General features: G+C 38.3%; 1 protein-coding gene across 1 annotated transcript in view; it reads left to right on the forward strand.

Annotated features, from left to right (window-relative positions):
- The window catches only part of BARD1 (BRCA1 associated RING domain 1), a 95,925-nt gene that overhangs the window by 59,293 nt on the left and 19,104 nt on the right, over nt 1-17,528 (forward strand). Inside the window, exon 7 of the mRNA XM_040228570.1 lies at nt 16,189-16,297. Within this exon, the coding sequence (XP_040084504.1) occupies nt 16,189-16,297 (109 nt within the window). The remainder of the gene's footprint in view (nt 1-16,188; nt 16,298-17,528) is intronic.

Raw genomic sequence — 17,528 nt, forward strand, 5'->3', positions numbered from 1 at the left:
GTCCAACTCTGCGACACCGTGGACTGTAGCATGCCAGGTAGTCTGAACCCACAGTTATTTGTAGAGTGAATTGGTAAGTCTTTGAATGCAGAAAGACTTTCCCTTGTGGCTCAGCTGGTACAGAATCCTCTTGCAATGTGGGAGACCTGAGTTTGATCCCTGGGTTAAAAAGATCTGGAGAAGGGAAAGGCTCCCCATTCCAGTATTCTGGCCTGGAGAATTTCATGCACTGTATAGTCCATGGGGGTGCAAAGAGTTGGACGTGACTGAACAACTTTTACTTTCATTTTTCTGAATGCATAAAGGGCTTCCCTGGTGGCTCAGATGGTAAAGAATCTACCTGCAGTTCAGGAGACCTGGGAAGTTCAGTTCAATCCCTGCATTGGGAATATCCCCCTGAGAAGGAATGGCAGCTCACTCCAGTATTCTTGCCTGGAATATTCCATGGAGAGACTGGTGGGCTACAGTCTATGCGGTCGCAAAGAGCCGGACACGACTGAGCGACTAACACTTGCACTTTTCTGAATCCATAAAATGATATATGTTTTCCTCTCTTGGTTAAAGGGACAGACAAGGTGAAAATAGGAATTGCCTCCCTCTGCTCCCAACAACTATGAAGAGAATGTGTAAATCCAAGTTTCCATAAGCTGCAGCTTATCTTGGATGGTAGAACTGGTTCCCGGTATTCATCAGTGTGAACAAACGATGTATGCTCCCTGGGCAGAATTGTTAGTCTCTTGCCCATTGGGCATTCCTGTTCCCTTTTGTGGGGTCAAGCCCCGCCCAAAGTAATTCCTCTAGCCTTGACATTTATAAGGTCTATTTTTCTTTCTGCCAATGTTCTATATATTGTTTTTCTAGAGTTAAGTATTAACAGGTGAGAACAGATGGAATTTGTTCCTGTGCTTTCCTCCATATCTGAAATAGAGCATGGGGAGGGGGTCGTGGAGACTTTGTAGGGTTCTTACTACTCTTTTGTTTTTTTCTCGCCTAAAGTTCATTTTCCGTTTAAGCCGTTAATATCTCAGACTCTGAAATCTGAGTTGATAGGTGTGCTTCCATTTTTTTCTCTGCTTACCATGTATTTTACTCTTAATATATCTTGTCTCAGAGTAACCAGGACTAGACTTTGCATCTCTAGAACAAGGGTAGAAATGAGAAAGGGCAAAAACTGTTCTTTTATCCTTCCTTCTTTGGCCCTTGGTGCTTTGGCTAATTGAAGTTGTAGATAAGTAGTGTCCTTTTGCCTATTCTAAATTTCTAAATATTATTCTTTAGCTCTAGAAGAGACATTTTGGAATCTTCTTCATTGTCTTAAAGCTAAAGGCTTCTTTCTACTTAGATGCCTTCTTTTCCTGAATTTCCAACAGAATGCGAGTTAGATTTTTCTCTTACACTCTTCTCCATTGCTCCCTTTACATCTTCATCTCCCCAGTTGTTTTATCTGCTACTTTTATTCTAGTAGATGTGAACAGACATTTATGTTAGTGGTTACAGAATGCTATGATACATGTCTTCATAGCTCAATGCCCCCAAGATTCTATGAGTATCTAGGATAGGGGCTAGAAATAATGACTAGAGGAAGTCATGAAAGGTTTTCTAGAGGATATAGCACTTCAACTGAATTTGAAGAAAAAGGATAAGAGGGTAGACTTTGCAGAAAGAGGATGATGGTTGCTAAGGTACTAGGCACTGTTTCACTTCTAGGAGCTGATACAAGACTGGAATGAAGGGAGGGAGGACGGTGAGACAAGAGGCCAGAGAAGGTGGGCAGAGGCAGTGAAAGGCCTTGTGTGCTAAAGAGTTCACATATGAAGTTGAAAATTTTCACTTCCACACTGGGAAGGAATCCAATTGAAAAGGTCTGTTCAAGGGGAGAAGTAAAGAGAAGAATCAAATGATCATATATTAGCTTTCATTTTGTATTGCATTTGTCACAGTTTCCAAAGCAGTATTATAAAATAATAGTGATAATCTTGGCATACTTGCTTTATTCTCATTTTAGAAAAAATATTGGCCGTAGATTTACAAGTCAATATTAAGGTTGCATTAAAAATAATGATCTTGTCATACAGATGGCCAACAGAGACATGAAAAATACTCAAAATCACTAATTATTAGAGAAATGCAAATCAAAACTATAATAAGGTACCACCTCACACCAATCAGAATAGCCACCATAACAAAAGTCTATAAATAGTGAATGCTGGAAGGGTGTGGAGGAAACACTGTTGATGGGACTATAAATTGGTACAGCTACTATGGAAAGCTATATGGAAATTCCTTAAAAAAATAAAACTAGAGCTGCCATATGATCCAGGAATCCCACTGCTGGGAATATATCTGGAGAAAACTTTAACTGAAAAGATGCATGCATACAAGTGTTCATAAAAGAACTATTTACAGTAGCCAAGACTTGGCAGCAACCTAAATGTCTGTCCACACAGGAATGGATAAAGAAGAGGTAGGATATGTATACAGTGAAATATTAAGAGCTGGAATATTAATGGAATATTACTCCAAAATAAAATAGAATGAAATAATGCCATATGCAGCAACATGGATAGACCTAGAGATTATCTTCAGTGCAGTTCAGATGCTCAGTCGTGTCCAACTCTTTGACCCCATGGACTGCAGCACACCAGGCCTCCCTGTCCATCACCAGCTCCCAGAGTTTATTCAAACTCAAGTCCATAGAGTCGGTGATGCCATCCAACCACCTCATCCTCTATCGTCCCCTTCTCCTCCTGCCCCCAATCCCTCCCAGCATCAGGTTCATTTCAAATGAGTTATTTCTTCACATCAGGTGGCCAAAGTATTGGAGTTTCAGCCTCAGTGTCAGTCCTTCCAATGAATATTCAGGACTGATTTTCTTTAGGATGGACTGCTTGGATCTCCTTGGAGTCCAAGGGACTCTCAGGAGTCTTCTCCAACACCACATTTCAAAAGCATCAGTTCTTTGGCTCTCAGCTTTCATTATAATCCAACTCTCACATCTATACATGCCTACTGGAAAAAACGTAGCCTTGACTAGACAGATCTTTGGTGGCAAAGTAATATCTCTGCTTTTTAATATGCTGTCTAGGTTGGTCATAACTTTTCTTCCAAGGAGCAAGCGTCTTTTAATTTCATGGCAACAGTCATCATCTGCAGTGATTTTGGAGCCCCCAAAAATAAAGTCTGTCATTGTTTCCCCATCTATTTGCCCATGACGTGTTGGGGCCAGATGCCATGATCTTAGTTTTCTGAATGTTGAGTTCTAAGCCAAATTTTTCACTCTTCTCTTTCACTTTTATCAAGAGGCTCTAGTTCTTCTTGGCTTTCTGCCATAAGGGTGGTGTAATCTGCATATCTGAGGTTATTGATCTTTCTCCCAGCAGTCTTGATTCTAGCTTGTGCTTCATCCAGCCCAGCGTTTCTCATGATGTACTCTCCATGTAAGTTAAATAAGCAGGGAATATACAGCCTTGACATACTCCTTTCCCTATTTGGAACCAGTCTTTTGTTCCATGTCCAGTTCTAATTGTTGCTTCTTTCTCAAGAGGCAGGTCAGGTGATCTGATATTTCCATCTCTTGAAGAATTTTCCATGGTTTGTCATGATCCTCACAGTCAAAGGCTTTGGCATAGTCAATAAAGCAGAAGTAGATGTGTTTCTGGAACTCTCTTGCTTTTTCGATGATCCAACGGCTGTTGGCAACTTGATCTCTGGTTCTTCTGCCTTTTCTAAATCCAGCTTGAACATGTGGAAGTTCATGGTTCATGTACTGTTGAAGCCTGGCTTGGAGAATTTTGAGCATTACTTTACTAGTGTGTGAGATGAGTGCAATTGTGAGGTACCTTGAGCATTCTTTGGCATTGCCTTTCTTTGACATTGGAATGAAAGCTGACCTTTTCCAGCCCTGTGACCACTGCTGGGGTTTCCAAATTTGCTGGCATATTGAGTGCAGCACTTTCATAGCATCATCTTTTAGGATTTGAATTAGCTCAAATGGAATTTCATCACCTCCACTAGCTTTGTTCGTAGTGATTCTTCCTAAGGCCCCCTTAGTTCACATTCCAGGATGTCTGGCTCTAGGTGAGTGATCATACCATTGTGATTATCTTGGTTGTGAAGATCTTTTTTGTATAGTTCTTCTGTGTATTCTTGCCACCTCCTCTTAATATCTTCTGCTTCTATTAGGTCCATACCATTTCTATTCTTTATTGTGCCCATCTTTGCATGAAATGTTTCCTTGGTATCTGATTTTCTTGAAGAGATCTCTAGTCTTTCCCATTCTATTGTTTTCCTTTATTTCTTTGCATTGATCTCTGAGGAAGGCTTTCTTATCTCTCTTTGCTCTTCTTTGGAACTCTGCATTCAAATGGGTGTATCTTTTCTTTTCTCCTTTGCCTTTAGCTTCTCTTGTATTCACAGCTATTTGTAAGACCTCCTCAGACAACCATTTGGCCTTTTTGAATTTCTTTTCCTTGGAGATGGTCTTGATCCCTGCCTCCTGTACAATGTCAGGAACCTCTGTCCATAGTTCTTCAGGCACTCTGTCTATGAGATCTAATCCCTTGAATCTATTTCTCACTCCACTGTAAAATTGTAAGGGATTTGATTTAGTTTATACCTGAATTGTCTAGTGGTTTTCCCTACTTCTTCAATTTAACTCTGAATTTGGCAATAAGGAGTTTATGATCTGTACCACAGTCAGCTCCTGGTATTGTTTTTGCTGACTGTTTACAGCTTCTCCTTTTTTGGCTGCAAAGAATATAAACAGTCTGATTTTGGTACTATCCTACTGAGCTAATTATCTTAGATTATCATATCAGAGATAATCACAGCAGAGATTATCATACTGAGTAAATCAGAAGGGAAAAGACAAATAGCATATGATATCACTTACATGTGAAATCTAAAATATGATACAAATGAACTTATTTACGAAACAGAAACAGACTCACAGACAGAAAACAAACTTATGGTTATCAAAGGACAGTGGGGGTAAGAGAAGAATAAATTAGGAGTTTGGGATTAGCAGATACAAACCACTATATATAAGATAAAGAACAAGGTCCTATTGTATAGCACAGGGAGCTCCTGTAATCAATATCCTGTAATTAACCATAGCATAAAAGAATATAAAAAAGAATATATATATGTGTGTGTGTGTGTATATGTGTATGTATTTATAAATGTATGTATGTGTGTATAACTGAATCCCTTTGCTATATACCAGCAACTAGCACATTGTAAGTCACCTACACTTCAATTTTAAAAAAATATTTTCCTTCCGGTTATTTTACCATTTTTAAACAAGACTGGATTTTATTTTATTAAGTGATTTTGAGATGATCTTACACTTTTTGCCTGTTGATGTTAAACTAACACATTTAAAAATATTACTCCATGTTGCATTGTTGGGATCAACTTAGTGTATTGTGTTAATCTCTACACAAGTAGTTCGCATTAGTTTCCTAGGATTTATTTAAGACTTTTGCATCTATAGGCATAAATTAGAATAATTTGTTGTTTTAACTTCCATTTTTTACCTTCAGGTTTTGATGTTAAAATGATACTTATAGTTCTTAAATATAATCAGGATGCTTTCCACCTTCTCTGGTCTTGGGTATGTGAATAGAGTATCTAACAGAAATAATTCCCACCCTATTTCCTGTTTCCCATCCCCTGTCCTTTGTCCCTAGCCTGACATAACATTATTTATTTTGATCACTTTCATACAGTATATTTGGAGATATCTCCAAATTTGGTTACTAATGTTTACTAATGTAATACTAATTCTAATGTATTAACATTAGAATTTAATGTATTGAATTAATTAATGAAATTAATGAAAATAAGTAATTAATTTAATGAAATTCTAATGTATTAACATTAACCTATATTCTGTTAGGTTAATATAGGTACTAAAGAGAAGATGGACTTTTGTTACCCTTTTAATTTAGCCTGAAATTGTCCCTGTGAACTATGAAACTAAGTTATCTATTTTGTAGTTAAATCTGAGACCATATATATGTATACTTCTTACTTTATCTTTTATTTTGATTTAATTTTACTATTCTATTTCTTTTCTGTTTTCTTACAGTCACATTTTGGTTAGAATACTTTCTTAATGTGCTTTGAGCTTTTGCTGTGCAAACTGGCATTTTTTTAATGCCTCTTGCATTTGAATATAGTATTAATTTGCTTTTTCAAATCCTCAAATATGATGCTGTGAAAGTGCTGCACTCAATATGCCAGCAAATTTGGAAACAAAGGTCCATCTGGTCAAGGCAGTGGTTTTTCCAGTAGTCATATATGGATGTGAGAGTTGGACTATCAAGAAAGCTAAGCGCTGAAGAATTGATGCTTTTGAACTGTGGTGCTGGAGAAGACTCTTGTGAGTCCCTTGGACTGCAAGGCTATCCAACCAGTCCATCCTAAAGGAGATCAGTCCTGGGTGTTCATTGGAAGGACTGATGCTGAAGCTGAAACTCCAATACTTTGGCCACCTCATGTGAAGAGTTGACTCATTGGAAAAGACCCTGATGCTGGGAGGGATTAGGGGCAGGAAGAGAAGGGGACAACAGAGGATGAGATGGCTGGATGGCATTACTGATTTGATGGACATGAGTTTGAGTGAACTCCAGGAGTTGGTGATAGACAGGGAGGCCTGTCGTGCTGCAATTCATGGAGTTGCAAAGAGTCCGACACCACTGAGCTACTGAACTGAACTGAACTACTCCTTGGAAGGAAAGTTATGACCAACCTAGATAGCATATTATAAAGCAGAGACATTACTTTGCCAACAATGGTCCATCTAGTCAAGGCTATGATTTTTCCAGTAGTCATGTATGGATGTGAGAGTTGGACTATAAAGAAAGTTCAGTGCCGAAGAATTGATGCTTTTGAACTGTGGTGTTGGAGAAGACTCTTGAGAGTCCCTTGGACTGCAAGGAGATCCAACCAGTCCATCTTAAAGATCAGTCCTGGGTGTTCATTGGAGGGACTGATGTTGAAGCTGAAACTCCAATACTTTGGCCACCTGATGCAGAGACTGACTTATACTGGGAAAGATTGAGGGCTGAAGGAGAAGCGGATGACAGAGGATGAGATGGTTGGATGGCATCACTGACTCAATGGCCATGGGTTTGGGTAGACTCCGGGAGTTGGTGATGGACAGGGAGGCCTGGGGTGTTGCAGTTCATGGCGTCGCAAAGAGTTGGACACGACTGAGCAACTGAACTGAACTGAACTGATTAATTAGCTTAGCTCTGAATTTACTGTGTTTTGCATGAGACATTTACCCATTATTACCCAAGAGGGAAAATGTGTTCTATTTTTAACTTCATATATGAAAATAAATTTCATATCTTCTGTGTTTCTTTGTTGCTCAGAAATATGTTGGTAACTGTTTAAAACCTCATAGGCTGTCCTTTCCTACGGCTTTCTATGTGTCTCAGAGTGAACCTAAAACAGAACTATTAGTGTTTGGAGCATATCATATGATTTTTTTTTTTTTTTAACAGAAATAGAGTTCAGGATTTGATACTTGGTCTGCTATTAACAGAATTTTCTTTTCAAGGATGTAGAATTCTTAGTTAGAATATAGTATATACATTGGACTTATTATTCCACTACTGTTGTTAATTTTTAAAATATTCATCTTCTATAACAGATAATTTATATTTTATAGCTGTTAAGAATCATGTTGCTCTTTTGAATTTCTCTGCTCTGTCTTGTTTGACCACAAATTAAGTGACTTGAAAAATTAAAATCTGTGTGTTTGCAGTTTCATAGTTGTTCATAAAGGATTTCATCATGAACCGTCTTGGTATCCTGTCATATGTTATAGGTTTAGTATTAGTAAAAATGCTCTTTCATGTTTTATTTGGGATAGACTGATTTATACGTGCAAGTGCAAGTTTAAATTAGCCTGTCTCTCCTTCTCTCCTTGTACTAGTGGTCAAGTTCATCTCTGGGACAGCTGTAGGTGCGTGTCTATTCATCATTCTTTTTTTTTTTTTCAAGTTTTTATTGGAATATAGTTGATATAAAATGTTGTGTTAGTTTCTGCTGTACAACCAAGTAAATCAGATAAACATACACATATTTCTTGTTGTTCAGTGGCTAGGTAAAGTCTGACTCTTTGCTACCCCATGAAGTGTGGCCCACCAGGCTCCTTTGTCCTTCACTAAATTTCAGAGTTTGCTCAAAACATATACATATAACCACTCCTTTTTAGATTCTTTTCCCATTGAGAAGAGTTCCCTATGTTATACAGTAGGTCCTTATTAATTATTCTGTCATTCATGAGGGGGAGGACATTGAAGGCCTATACTGTATTCTGATCTCTGCCTTTGGGATAAAACTGAAATGTTAAACACCTGAAGAAAAGGCTGAAATGTTAAAACACACTCCAATAAGTATTTTCTTTTTATTAGCCTTAGTGATGAGAAAGAATCCGAGTGAGGATTGTGCCTTTCATTTTTTTTTATCCTTGTATTGTATCCTGTGGGTGTGTGCTTAGTTACTAAGTTGTGTCCAACTCTTTGTGACTGCATAGACTATAGCCCGCCAGGCTCCTTTGTCCATGGGCTTTTCCAGGCAAGGATACTAGAGTGGGTTGCCATTTCCTCATCCAGGGGGTCTTCCCATCCCAGGGTTTGAAGCTGCATCTCCTGTGTCTCCTGCATTGTCAGGCAGATTCTTTACTACTGAGCCACCTGGGAAGCATGTAGGACAACATAAATCTGCACGTGTTTTAATGTTGCTAAAAAACCAGGCCTCTGTCCTTCCTTCCCTTTAGTGCATATCCATATTGTCATTACTGTGCATGCATGAAGTATGTCATAAAATTGGGGAAAAATGAAGAGGCCAATATTTGAAATATAACTTATATTCCCAAATCTTCATTTTGTTTCTGTCTCCCCAAAAATGCCAATCTGATAATATTAATAAACAATTATTGAGCTCTTACTGTTTGCCAGGCACTGTCTTAAGTGCTCTTGATACATTAATTCATTTGGTCCTTATATATATTAATCTTACAAAGTGAGTTGTATTCTCATTATACAGATGAGAAAAGAGACATAGGAGATTAAATACCTCTAAAGTCATACAGCTATTGAGTGGCAGAATGAAAAGTGAAAGTGAAGTCTCTCAGTCGTGTCCGACTTTTTGCGACCTCATGGACTGTAGCCTACCAGACTCCTCTGTCCATGGGATTTTCCAGGCTTTACTACTAGAGTGGATTGCCATTTCCTTCTCCAGGGGATCTTCCTAACCCAGGGATCGAACCCAGCTCTCCCGCATTGTAGACAGACACTTTCTAAATTCAGGCTGTCTGGTTGTGTAACCCCAGCTTTCAGCTGTCCTGTGTTGATGCCTCCCTCCTGCTGATAGCTGTTCAGGGAGCTGTTCAGAGTCCTTAGGAGACAGTCCACCTCTTCAGCTCCTTCCTTTTCGTTTCAGGTCACAGTTTACATTTCCAGAACACTGCATTCTTTGTCTTCTCTGTCCTTCTCCCTCTTCTTTTCTTCTTTCTTACTCTTCTCTTTATATTTTTTGGTGTTTCTCATTTTCCACACTAGCTCATGTCAAAGCCTTCACACAAGCTTTTCTCTCTCCTGGGAGATTCTTATTCTACGTCTGTATCTCCTTTTATTGTTTCTCATTTCATGTCTACGCAGCTTACCAGGCTTTAAAGTTCTTCCTGTTTTCTTTCCTTGGCTTTTGCCCCACTGAGCTCTGTGAGGCTCTTTTATCTCATTGGTTCTTTAGTGACTAAGAGAACTTAGAAGTACTTGAGTGCATGACTGTTTGCCAAACTTATTACAAAATGACGTTTGTAGCTTTTCCCCTAGGTATACAGAATTGCCTCTTGGTGTCCACAAAGGACTTGGAACCAGTCCCCCCATGGATATCAAAATCTGGTACTCAGTTCAGTTCAGTTCAGTCGCTCAGTCGTGTCCGACTCTTTGCAACCCCATGAATCGCAGCATGCCAAGCCTCCGTGTCCATCACCAACTCCCGGAGTTCACCCAAACTCATGTCCATCGAGTCCGTGATGCCATCCAGCCATCTCATCCTCTGTCGTCCCCTTCTCCTTCTGCCGCCAATCCCTCCTAGCATCAGAGTTTTTTCCAAAGAGTCAACTCTTCTCATGAGGTGGCCAAAGTACTGGAGTTTCAGCTTTATCATCATTCCTTCCAAAGAAATCCCAGGACTGATCTCTTTCAGAATGGACTGGTTGGATCTCCTTGCAGTCCAAAGGACTCTCAAGAGTCTTCTCCAACACCACAGTTCAAATGCATCAATTCTTCGGCACTCAGCCTTCTTCACAGTCCAACTGTCACATCCATACATGACTACTGGAAAAACCATAGCCTTGAATAGACGGACCTTAGTCGGCAAAGTAATGTCTCCGCTTTTGAATATGCTGTCTAGGTTGGTCATAACTTTTCTTCCAAGGAGTAAACGTCTTTTAATTTCATGGCTGCAGTCACCATCTGCAGTGAATTTGGAGCCCCCAAAAATAAAGTCTGACACTGTTTCTACTGTTTCCCCATCTATTTCCCATGAAGTGATGGGACCAGATGCCATGATCTTCGTTTTCTGAATGTTGAGCTTTAAGCCAACATTTTCACTCTCCTTTTTCACTTTCCTCAAGAGGCTTTTTAGTTCCTCTTCACTTTCTGCCATAAGGGTGGTGTCATCTGCATATCTGAGGTTATTGATATTTCTCCCGGCAATCTTGATTCCAGCTTGTGTTTCTTCCAGTCCAGCGTTTCTCATGATGTACTCTGCATAGAAGTTAAATAAGCAGGGTGACAGTATACAGCTTTGACGTCCTCCTTTTCCTATTTGGAACCAGTCTGTTGTTCCATATCCAGTTCTAACTGTTGCTTCCTGACCTGCATACAGATTTCTCAAGAGGCAGGTCAGGTAGTCTGGTATTACCATCTCTCTCAGAATTTTCCACAGTTTATTGTGATCCACACAATCACTGTAATGCTATGTAAATAGTTGCTAGTATATGACAAATTCGTTTTATTTTTGGAACTTCCTAAAAAAATTTTTTTTTTCTTTTTTAATGTTTTTGATCCACTCACTGTTAGTTGAATCCATGGATGTGGAACCTGTAGAAATGGAGGGCACGCTGCATGCACATATACTCAGTCTATGTGTGTTAAATAAATAAATAAATAAATGAATGATTATTACTAGTTGTGATATGTATACATTATGTATATTAATACATTTATGCATTTTTGTGTTGAATCTATTAACCTCTGTCAGTTACAGGTCAGTAACAATGACCCTCCAACATTTCTTATTAATTTTCTGCACTAAAAAAGCAATAATTTATGGACACTTAGATTGTCAAGATTTTAAACTAAATTTTTGAAGAGAAATTTAAAATCTTCAGTCATACCTTCAAAACTTTTATGTGAAATATATTTAAAATTATTTACAATCAGCACTAAAGAAATAGAGCAGGAATATATCAGAGGAAAAAAAGTGGTAAAATTTGCTAATATAACGTATTGTGAAGAAACAGAAAAAAATTGTAATCAGAAAGATACTTCCCTGGTTAGTGACTATATGAAATGTTTTACTTATCAGTTTTTATGATTTAGTATTGATAAAGTATGTTATCTATATGTAGTCATTTGCCATTCACTGAATCATAAAGAGATTTCTTTGATAGGTCATAAGAGGACTGAACTGTCAAAAATGGTGCATATGAAAGTTGTTAATATACTGTCATGCACTACATGTAAATTCAGCAGTGAAGATGTTGATGTTTTCCTATATTCTGAAAATAGTTTTAATTATATTGGTGTTCCTTTGACCCATAGGTTAGCCAGTAGACATTTATGTTTTTCTGTTTTCACAGCTACATAGTGTCTTTGTCTCTAATGACCATTGCTTTATGCCTTATTTGTGGCATTCAGTTGCTCAGTCATATCCGACTCTTTGCAACTCCATGGACTGCAGCACTCCAGATTTCCCTGTCCTTCACCATCTCCTGAAGTTTGCTTAAACTCATGTCCGTATCATCCTCTGTCACCCCCTTTTCCTCTTGCCTTCAATCTTTCCCAGCATCAGGGTCTTTCCAGTGAGTTGGCTCTTTGCATCAGGTGGCCAAAGTGTTGGAGCTTCAGCATCAGTCCTTGCAATGAATTCAGGGTTCACTTCCTTTAGGATTGACTGGTATGAACTTGCAATCCAAGGGATTCTCAAGAGTCTTCTCCAGCACCACAGTTCGATAGCATCAATTCTTTGGAGCTCTGTCTTCTTTATGGTCCATCTCTCATGTCTGGACATGACTACTGGAAAAACCATAGCTTTAACTGTACAGAGCTTTGTCAGCAAAGTGACATCTTTGCTTTTAAATACACTGTCTAGGTTGGTGATAGCTTTTCTCCCAAGGAGCAGGCATCTTTTAATTTCATGTCTGCAGTCATCCTCTGCAGTGATTTTAGCACCCAAGAAAATAAAGTCTGCCACTGTTTCCATTGTCTCCCCATTTGTTTGCTGTGAAGTGATGGGACCAGATGCCATGATCTTCATTTTTTGAATGTTGAATTTTAAGCCAGCTTTTTCACTTTCCTCTTTCACCTTCATCACGAGGCTCTTTAGTTCCCCTTCACTTCTGCCATTCGGGTGGTGTCATCTGCATATCTGAGGTTACTGATATTTCTCCTGACAGCCTTGATTCCATCTTATGCTTCATCCACCCCAGCATTTTGCATGATGTACTTTGCATATGAGTTAAGTAAGCAGAGTGACAGTGTATAGCCTTGACGTACTCCTTTCCCTATTTGGAACCAGCCCGTTGTTTCACGTCTGGTTCTAACTATTGCTTCTTGACCTGCATACAGTTTTCAATTTTCCATGTTCTATTTGGCTCAGACACATGAGCATAAAGTAACTGGGCTCTTCAACCCTGATAGAAAGCTTTCTTGCATTAATTCCATCCATTTCAATAATCACATTGCTTATTCCCCCAACAAGCCCTTCATGTTCATCTTCCAAATTATAGTTTCTAGTCCTGAGTTTGAATTCATTTTATTTGTGTTTGTGTGTTTTTAACCTCCTGTAAAATCCATCTCACATTTCACCTCATTATTTGTGCCTTGATTAATAATTTTTAGTTTTATACTTACCTATTGGAAGAGTATTTGTCCTCAGTAGGATTATAGGCAAAGACAGTGTTTTCTAAGTATTGTGTATCCCTGCAAAATAATCTGTTTTAAGGTTAAGGTTTTAGATTAAAGTATATCAGAAAATAAAGAACATGCTATATGTAAGAACATTTAGGAAAAAAATTGTTCTATCAGCGCTCCCTTGGTAACCCATTCTAATAGCAAATTATTGATACTTATTCTGCATCCATGGTATTGCAGTAAATCTAAAGCAAACATAAAACACTTCTTCCTTATATAGTGATGGGGAACAATTGATTTATCATGTCGTCAGTTAATAATTGATCACGTCAATAGTCCCTTGTGGCTTTTCCTCTATGTATTACCTGTTTAAAAAAAAAAATCTAAGTATATTTTAAACTGATTTTTGACATAAAATGTAAGCAAAGTATTCATTCAAATATATCATTATGGGGAAAATTTTTATGCCTTTTTTGTGCCCACATAATAAAGGAGAAATCTTACATATGCTTTGTCTTCTCTTGCTATGGTTTTTGAAGGTGTCACATAAAAACTTGTGTCTAATTCCAAATTTCAGTGGTCCATGGCAAAGCAGTATCATGACAGGATTTAATAGACTGCATCTTCCATGATGCAGGACTAAGGGTTAACTGATTATTTCAGTAGCATTTTTAATGTGCCATTCTCCAGTTCATTAGCAATGCAGGAAGGCTAAGCATTTAACAAATTGTGTATAAGCAGAAGCCATCCATAATCCAGGTAGAGAAATCACATGTTTAAAAACCATATTGAGGTAGTAAGTTTTGTGTAGTAAGGACTCTAAATGACTAGAATCTTGCTAATCATTTTATGAAGCAGTTTTTTTAAGATTGTAAAAGCATCTTCCTTGTTCAGAGACCATTGTTTATTTTTTATTTAAAGCCTTTTTAAGCTGATTTGGTTCTTTGGAAAATACTTTTCATTTAACATTTTTAAATGTTGTCATGGTTCTCTTCAGTTTGTATTTGTGTAAAATAATTATGCTGTAGTTACTGTGCATTAAAGTACACTTGACTGGGCTCTTAAATTTCATTTCCTTGGAGAAATCTACATTTGTCTTTGATAAAAAGTCTTTATGTCTGCACTGATTGATTTTTTTTTTTATGCATATAGTGTGACTTTTTTATTTTTGCATCTGGGGATATAAGATCTAGCATATTGATTCCTTTTTGTTTGTCATACTTACAACGTATGTATGTGAGGAGATTGTGTATTTGGTACATGGGCATAACAGATAATAAAATTGAGAAATGTCAAGTGTAGTGGATGAGATCAGCTCTCTTTTGAAAGAAAATGAACTTCTCTGCTTTGAGAGTGAAAGTGAAAGTCGCTCAGTCCTGTCCGACTCTTTGCAACCCCATGGACTATACAGTCCATGAAATTCTCTAGGCCAGAATACTGGAGTGGGTAGCCTTTCCCTTCTCCAGGGGATCTTCCCAACCCAGGGATTGAACCCAGGTCTCCCGCATTGCAGGCAGATTCTTTACCAGCTGAGCCACAAGGGAAGCTCCTGCTCCTGCTTTAAATGTATAATAATTTGGGAGGACCCAATTTCCAGTGCAGTAACTGGTGTAATTTTTTTTGTAATCAGAAAGTTGAACTATTTCCAGAAGAAAGACACGTGCTATAGGACTTGGGCATGTAAGCGAATCTGAGAATACAGGTTGATCAGAGTTTACATAGCACTTGCCCAGGGAGAAAGAGTGACTGAACCTGATAGTCGTGAATAGCGGTCATTAGAGAAACATTTGCTGTGGTTCATTTCTTTTCCCACTCTACCATCAAAACAGCTTTCTCTAAGATCATTAATGACCTTGACTCTAAACCCAGTAGGTGCTCGTATCTCTCATTCCTGTGCTCTCAGATTTGACACCTTCTTCCTTTCTCTCCCTCTTAATGTTTCCCTGTTTCCATGCAGATCTTTTCCTACATGTTTGATACAAATTTAAAAGCTCATATTTTACCAAGTTTATAATTTTATATCCTATTTAACACATTGCATTTTTTTTACATGAACAATAATGACTGCTGTATGGATATCCTGTAATCTAAAAACCAGAGAAGATTTCAAAAGACAGGTTCAGTTTAGAAAACTTTTCTGCCATGATATAATGCATTAAAATCATTTTGAAACTGTATGTAAAGAAGTGGACTATTAGACAAAGTGCTGTAATTTTAACAGTGTCCTTATGATTGAAAGACTAATCACGGGCAATATGGAATATTATTAGAATGAATAGAAGGGAAGCGAGACCTTTGTCAAGTCAGTGGAAGCTTTCTCTCAGTGAAGTAACAGCCATATCGTGTGTCTGAGGTCTCTTGCATTGTAATGTTCTGTGATTCTCGAATTAGTGCAGCAGGGAAGTCTGGGTCGCTTTCTGAACTCCATCAGTTTATTCTGTGATGGCTGTAATTATTATAGATTATAGTGTACATATACATTAAAAATTAATTTTAAAATGCCCTGTTTACTACTTTATTAAATTGTCATGTGGCATAGTTTTCCTTCTAGTGAATCTAAATACCTATCTTGTGAATTTGTCTAATTTTTGTATTTGTTTGTATAGACTATAGAGCCTGTAACAGCTATAGTAAGTGATTTTTATTTGCATTTGAAAGCATATAATCAGCCAATAGTGATTAATGATTATGAAGCTATATTTTCAAATAAGAATTTGAATACCAGTATGGAGTTGTGAAAAAAGAAATCATGTTTATTTAAGTAACAATATATTCAGTTAAGAATAGTCCCTGTAATGGTCTGGTGTTAAATTGAAATTTCACATCTTTTTTCTATTTTCACATATTTTTTCTATTTTTCAGCAGATTGTAGTTCTTGATTCTTATGCCTTATATGAATTCTTGAGTCATTTATTTTCAAAAAATTGTGTCTTATTAGAGAAGTTGAAAAATTGTTCCACTATTCATTTAGTTAAAAATCAGATCACACATTTTATTTACTTAAACCCATCTGTACTTATTTTACCAGCAACATATTTGGTCTGCGGCCTGTGGATTACACAGACAGTAAAGATATGAAATCACTGTTGCTGCTACCGGAGAAGGAGGAGTCCTCATCAATCAGCCATTGCTCAGTAGTGAGTATGGATGTAGCCTTGGGACATTTATGTGTTTTATTTAAATTGATTATAAAGTGAACAAAATGGCAAAATTTCTAGTTAGTGAACTGCTTTCATTCACCACTTGAGCACTTTCTATGTAGCAGTTGTTGTGATTTCAAAGACATGATCAAAATAAATCAACAAATATTTATTGTTTTCCCTCTTCCATATATTAGGTAGCATTCATATAGCAGTAAATATGACTGATAGAACTCTTATTCTCAAGAAGTATGCTTTCTAATGAGAGCTAGGAAAGATACAGACTGTTGATATATATACTAATATAAATGAAATAATTTTCGAAACTTACAAATGAGTTCTTTGAAGAAGACTTTGTAGAGTGTAATAGACTGGAGGTTGTGGGCCTCAAGAAAGGTACCATTTTACCTGGGTCATCGAGGAGAGCCTTTCAGTTCAGTTCAGTTCAGTTCAGTTCAGTTCAGTCGTGTCTGACTCCTTGCGACCTCATGAATCGCAGCACGCCAGGCCTCACTGTCCATCACCATCTCCCAGAGTTCACTCAGACTCACGTCCATTGAGTCCATGATGCCATCCAGCCATCTCATCCTCGGTCGTCCCCTTCTCCTCCTGCCCCCAATCCCTCCCAGCATCAGAGTCTTTTCCAATGAGTCAACTCTTCTCATGAGGTGGCCAAAGTACTGGAGCTTCAGCGTTAGCATCATTCCTTCCAAAGAAATCCCAGGGTTGATCTCCTTCAAAGAACTGATATTTGGTCTGAAAACTGATTGATGTCAAGGGAGCACCCAGGTGAATGTCTGGAGGACAAGTGTTCTAGCAGAGGGAACAGCAAGTGTGTAGGTCCCTCAGCGGGTGACCTTGGTGTGTTTGAAGGTTAGAGAGAAAGTCATTATTGCTGGTGACTCAGTTCAGTTCAGTCGCTTAGTCATGTCTGCCTCTTTGCATCCCCATGAACCACAGCACGCCAGGCCTCCCTGTCCATCACCAACTCCCAGAGTCTACCCAAACCCATGTCCATCGAGTCGGTGATGCCATCCAACCATGTCATCCTCTGTCGTCCCCACCTCCTCCTCCCCCCAATCCATCCCAGCATCAGGGGCATTTCCAGTGGGTCAGCTCTTTAAATCAGGTCGCCAAAGAATTGGAGTTTCAGCTGTAGCATCATTCCTTCCAGTGAACACCCAGGACTGATCTCCTTTAGGATGGACCGGTTGGATCTCCTTGCAGT

Source organism: Oryx dammah, unplaced genomic scaffold (genome assembly GCF_014754425.2).
Source record: "Oryx dammah isolate SB20612 unplaced genomic scaffold, SCBI_Odam_1.1 HiC_scaffold_27, whole genome shotgun sequence".
Taxonomy (NCBI): domain Eukaryota; kingdom Metazoa; phylum Chordata; class Mammalia; order Artiodactyla; family Bovidae; genus Oryx; species Oryx dammah.